This window comes from Neopelma chrysocephalum, unplaced genomic scaffold, assembly GCF_003984885.1.
Source record: "Neopelma chrysocephalum unplaced genomic scaffold, ASM398488v2 Primary Assembly neopelma1_23, whole genome shotgun sequence".
NCBI lineage: Eukaryota > Metazoa > Chordata > Aves > Passeriformes > Pipridae > Neopelma > Neopelma chrysocephalum.
In genome coordinates this window covers 16,271,940-16,277,939 of record NW_020897691.1, presented here as the reverse complement: position 1 = coordinate 16,277,939, position 6,000 = coordinate 16,271,940, and the positions used below count along the sequence as shown (strand labels likewise).

The window sequence follows — 6,000 nt, the reverse complement described above, 5'->3', positions numbered from 1 at the left end:
AGCCACAGAACATACAGAACTGGAAAAACTTCATGTCTGAAGTCCAAGGTCTGTGAATATGAATAACCAGCATGTCCAGATTTTTGGTGCCATGAGGAGTACACCCTGGCTAAGCAGAAGAGGGGGAGCTTAGAAGACACCAGTTATGGGCCCAAGATCCTTACTCTACTAATCTGTGAAAAACATTCTGTGGACATTTATGTTGTTACTTTGCTGGAGTTTTTTTTATACCTTAGTCACACCAGCAAGGCATATGATTTAATAATCTGGCTCACTGAATACTGTTACCTATCTTGAATTTAATGGAAGGTTTTTTTATTCTTCAGTCTTCTTAAGTACCTTATTACTTCTTCTGAAGGATGCACATTTTATAGAAATTTAGAGCCAAATAGTAATTTAATTCTGTAATTAGTTCCTTTAATTGCAATCAAAAGCTGAATGTCAGTCAACAACAAATTAATTCTCAGGAACAAATCTAACTTTCTGAAGATGAAGCAACCATCAGAAAATAATTTAAACTAAGAAAGCTAAAAAAAAACACACCACATACACAGGTTAGAACAAATTTGTAGTTGCATTTTATTTAATCAATGAAAATCTACCTTAAAAACACAAATTCAAATTTGGAAACCCCATACACTGGATTAGAGAAAGCTTCAAGCTTTTAAGCACAAGCCAGAAGTCACAGTCTCAAAGGAGAATTTCAGAGGCCAAAGCAATACGCTGGAACAAAGTAGTATCTTTTCGTGGAGTCATGCTCCTTGCACCATTAGCGTGGTTTTGGGTGTGGTAGTTCTTTTAGCTGTCGGTTATAAGAAGCTTTTGTGTTTGTTAGGTTTGTTGCATTGCTTACCAAAGGCCCTGGATTAATGGAGAAAACAGGCAAGTTAAAGCCCTTGCCTGCCTAATTACTACCAACAGACAATTTACATTGTGGTAAAGCTAGCTTTATTTAAATGAGGTTCAGACAAGAATTAACTTTACATATTATTAACAGCTTTGGAGCTACAAACGTAAGAATCGGGATTACACAGGTCATGCTACTGTTATTTTGTTTTACCTGCTGCAGTTATTGCAATATGGCTTAAGGTACATAGGTATACAATTTGTACAAATTCAGCCAAGTTTGCACTTGTGAAGTGTTATTAAGAGCATCATTACCTTGCAAGCCAACTTAAACGTGTGGAAATCAACCAAGGTTTTTGGAATTGCCCAAAGCTAAGGGGGAAAGTTGCCGCTAATGATGGACAGAGATAGACTGGATTGTTTGAAACCACACTGTTTGGCTTTAAATATTTATATAATTTGCTCTGAGGTAAGGAAAAATCACACCAGTGCAATCAGTCACATTGCTTGCTGGACGTGCAGTCTTGAGGAGAGGCAAGGACCTGCTGTAACAAGAGCATTTGTACACTAAAAGTTGATTTTAAAATAAATTACTATACAGGTATGATAGTGAGCATTGTTCAACTTGGTGGGCATTGGTTTCACAACGTGTGACCTGTAACCTTCACTTTAGAGATCAGGGCTGAAAGTACGGACTTGTACCCATTGTTTGATTTTAATGTAAACAAAGGAGAGGACCAACTGACAGACATCCCAGGACTCTCAGGCTTGGGGCTTCTACCATCCTTCTATCACCCTGTCCATTCTGGTCTACAGCTGTTGTCAGTTCAATCCACCTTATGTGATTGGACTGACAACCAAAAGATCTCATCAGCTTTTTGCAATTGAAGGCAGAACTCAGCACTAAGCCCTTACCCTCCTTCCTATTCCTGCCTCAGAAAAGACAGAGAATTGACAGGAGTGGGGAGGATCTCTGAAAATGCTGGGTGGGAAAGCAGTTCGGGCGGGGGTTGGGAGAGGAGGAAGTTTGTATGCAGGAAAGATGTTAGACAGTGTAAGCATAGTAAGACTTGGGGTTGGATGGGGCAATGACCAGAAATTAGCAGACGCTGGAATCAGAGGGGTGAGATACAAAGGTTGCAGTACAAGAACAAGGTGATAGCAAAATGGTAAGTCTGGGGAGTTCTCAGAAATCAGGGAGGACAGCAAGTAGAAGTGATCGGTGGATCTGACACAGGTCAGGGCTCTCCTTTTGTCTTTAGAAACATCATAGTTCTACATTAAAATCAGAACTGGGTTTAGAACATATATATAAATATTCAAAGCGAGACAGCCAAATTTTTGAGAGATTTTACAAGGGGAAAAACCTGGAACAATAAATAGGAAACGACATGTTATCAATTTCCGCTCCAATAGTATCAATTTCCTCTCCGGCCTACTCTACAAAATTCATTTAAGGGTACACCTAAATAGTACATAAGTATTATAGCTCTACATTAAAATCAGAACTGGGTTTAAGACATACATATAAATATTCAATACATTACAGTCCAGTCCTGAGACCTGAAGTCTGAAACAACAGAAGAAGGGTTTTTCTCAATCTCCTTTCAAGCTACACTGTAGAAATAATTTCTGACTAAATCAGGTCTACACAAATACAACTGAAGGATGGACAGAGATACCTGAATGGGACTGAAAGGCAGCAAACTTGAGCATCTTGCTCAACAATTTGTGCGTGATCCAGTTCCTGCTGTTTGATAGACACATCTGCTACTCAGCTAGAAGTCTCATGTGTTCTCATCAGTGAGTCCTCCTTCCCCTCACACACAAGCTGAACAGCATCTACAGCCACTTATAGGTCAGATCAAGGCAGCTATGGAAGATGTGGGTGGTAAGGGAGACTGCAGAAAGAAGGGAGGGATTCAGGGATGAGTGAAGGGATTCAAGGAGATGGGACAGACAGGACACACTTTAAAGTGAGGGGACAGTAATAACCGTGGCACAAATTCCAGTGGTCTGCCCATTCACTCAGTGGTGCAACTCCAGTCTAAATGGATTATTTTGGGCAGAGACAAATGACCTTTGGATGGAACACGGGTGTGGACATAGCCAACATTAAAGGCATTGTTTTTCAATAGAAATGACAAGGCAAGGTCTTCAAAAGAACAGATGTTAACATCCAAGAATAAAGGGTAGTGAATAAAGCTCCTGGTTCTGTCACAGGATTGTCAGTTGTTCTCTAGGACTGGCATTTCTCCAAATGCCACATGGATGCTTAGCATATCTGAAAGAAAGACAACGGTAAAAAAGCTTTAGTGATAACAACTTGCTCTCTCAAGAACATCTTATTTTCCCACACAGTTCTCAAAGATAGGGATAAAGGTCTCATTACTTGGTAAAGCAAGTGCAGTATATATCCTTGGAAGAGGTTATACCTATCATTTCTGATTCAGATTTCACTGAAGTGCAAAAAGCTTTGTACATGAGGCACTCCAGGTTTACCACGGAAGGCAACACTCATATCCTTTAGGATTTTAAAAAGAGTTTTGTTAGAGAAGTGTGTGGATTAAATCCTGTATATTAAACATGTCATGACATTTCCTATCTAGGAAAATCAGAAAGTAAATTTTCTACCTCCCAGAAATACCATGCTGAACGACATGCCAAATCAAAGGCCACTGAAGTGAGAGTAGCCCTTCAGCAGAATAATTAAAAGAAACAAAAAAAACCCCCACCACATTGGAGAGAACAGTTATGGAGACACTATGAACTATCTGGAAAAAGAAATAAATTACTGGCTAAAAATGCTACTTACGTTCAAGGTGTCAGAGCCACTGAGTTCTGACTTTGTCTATCACAAGATGTTCCTTCTTGGCAACTATCATCCTCCCACATCTGTGTTTTCCCATCTTCCACTGACAGGTGATATTGTTGTTCTTCACTTTCTCTGCATGTCTGCTGGCCTGTATGTTGGTCTGAGATTTCCGTTATGTGCCCAACTTCTTTTTCTCTTAATTTTGGTGGATGTATGTCTAGGGGGTCTTTGGTTGAATCTTCTGAAGTACTTTCTTCTAGTGTTGATTTCTGAAGTATCACACTTTCCCTTGGAATGTCTTCAGGGCTAGTCAAAACTGTTAAGGAATTCTGACTTTGTCCATCTTTCAGCATCTCAGAAGTTAAAAGCACGTCTTTTGTTTTTTCTACAGTTGCATGAATTTCTGCAGACTCTGTTAAGGTAGCAGATATTACTATTCCTGGTTGCTGGAGCTCTTGTTCTTTACTTCGTATCTCTTCCTCTTTTACTGGAAGTTTTTGATCTACCTGCATACTTCCCAGAAGTTCATGCCTGTTTGTATCTGACGGGCTTTTCCCTATGGACTTAATGCTCTGCTTTGACTCAAAGTCAGCCGACTCTTCTGTTTCTGCAAGTTTGTGAACAGCCGACTCGATGGCACTCAATACAATTTTCGTACTCTGGGACTCTATAATCACGGACTGAACAACATGCTTCTCAAATTCTGGGTGGCTGCGAGGCAGACTGTGACTGAAAGGAATGCCATTTTGTTTGGGTTGTCCTGTGCTCTGGGGCCTCTCTTGCTCCTCTGATATTCCGTTCACAGAAGCACAAGTTACTCTAGGCTCGGGTGCCTCTGCACTATCAAGCCCTACAGTCCCACAGCCTGAATAGTCTATAGTAGTAACTGGGACCTCTTCAGAAGCCATTTGCTCCGGTGTGGTTGCAAATGGCTGTACAGTTCTGGTTGTCATGTCTGCGGGTGTTGCGGTTTCTGTCACGACATGCTGTCCAACTGCTGCAGCTGCTGCAAGCACAGGTGTTTTCAGAGCCTCCAAGCTTTTGGCCTGTGGGAAGGCTGAGTCAGAGCCTTCCTCTTGCACAGTTAAAACCTCTTGCTGGACAGCAGTTGAACATTCATCACCTCTTACAGCTTCCTGTTTTCCATGTTCAGATACTTCTTTGGCTTTTTCTGTCAATTGCTCATTTTTGTTATCTTCTTTCTGGAAGCCTTGACAGTTCAAGGTTTCTACAAGTTCTTGTTTTTTTCCCAGAGTCTCTTCTTCAGCTAAGCTGCTGGGTGTCTCACATTTCTTAGGACTTACATCAGTAATGACAGCGTTTCCATTTTCAACAATATCTGGGCATGTTGATGCTAAATTAGATACACTGTCTGCTTTAATCGGTGTGGGAGCCTCAGCAACAGTGGTAGGGCTCTCCAAGCATTTTTCAGATTTGAGAATAGCATCTTCTATTTTGTCACCTTTGGTTTCATCCCTCTGGGAGGAGGTTTCAGTTGTCTTCTCCCTGCATTGTGGCTCTAGGACAGGCACAGAATCTTTTGCTGCAATGTCACTGTCAGTCCCATTGCTCACACTCTGCTCAGCACCTGCACCTGCTTCTGAGCCAACCGTTTCTGAAGGAAGGTCAGAGGGTTTTACCTTGTACTGCAGTGGAACCTCAGGAACTGTGACTTCTGTGCTTTTTACTCCGATGAGCACAGCATCATCTTCCTCTTCTTCTCTTAGAGTAGGTGCCCTGCTAACTCCCTTAGTACAAACTTGCTCTTCTAAGTCAGGAATTTCATCCTGTCTTTCAGGTTTAACAGGGACCACAATGAGGGTTTTCCCCTCTCCTTCAAGCTGCACAGGCTCTTCAGCTTCAAGTTCCAAGGAAGAGGTTTCATCCCCTGTCTTGTCCAGCACCTGTGGAGAATTGCAACAAATCTGTGAAAACAGTTACAAGCAGGGAATGACCAGCAATGTTCTGGGTGAAAAAGCACAAGAAACACCCAAAAGGACAAGAGTTATGGGAAGAGCATCTTGGGATGACACTGAGATCAGTGGTTCACCAAGATCCCATCTTGTGTTCAGTTTCTGAGGACAGCTCATTAATCAAAGGGCAGCCTAAAGCAAGGGACAGCCAGCAGCACTTGACACAAAGACTAAGCCAGGAAGATGGTGGGGAAGTAGGGAAGAAGGCAGGAACGCATCAGGCAAATAACTGCAGCATTTAAAGCTGGAGATAGTGGTGTCATTTCATGTCCTCCCTTTGCAGGGGTACCTCAGCTACAACTGTATTTCTGCCTACAACTGAAGATACCACTATGTATGGTGTCGCATGGATCATATCTGTATCTC

The 6,000-nt window shown here is 41.7% G+C and overlaps 1 protein-coding gene across 3 annotated transcripts in view; it reads right to left on the bottom strand.

Annotated features, from left to right (window-relative positions):
- Positions 1 to 555: 555 nt before the first annotated feature.
- AKAP12 (A-kinase anchoring protein 12) overlaps positions 556 to 6,000 on the bottom strand; it is a 30,912-nt gene continuing 25,467 nt past the window's right edge. For all 3 annotated transcript variants that reach the window (XM_027688207.1, XM_027688218.1, XM_027688228.1), the window contains 2 exons: positions 3,662 to 5,565; positions 556 to 3,130 (listed from right to left, as the gene is read on the bottom strand). In XM_027688207.1, the coding sequence (XP_027544008.1) occupies positions 3,664 to 5,565 (1,902 nt within the window). In that variant the 3' untranslated portion in view covers positions 556 to 3,130; positions 3,662 to 3,663. The remainder of the gene's footprint in view (positions 3,131 to 3,661; positions 5,566 to 6,000) is intronic.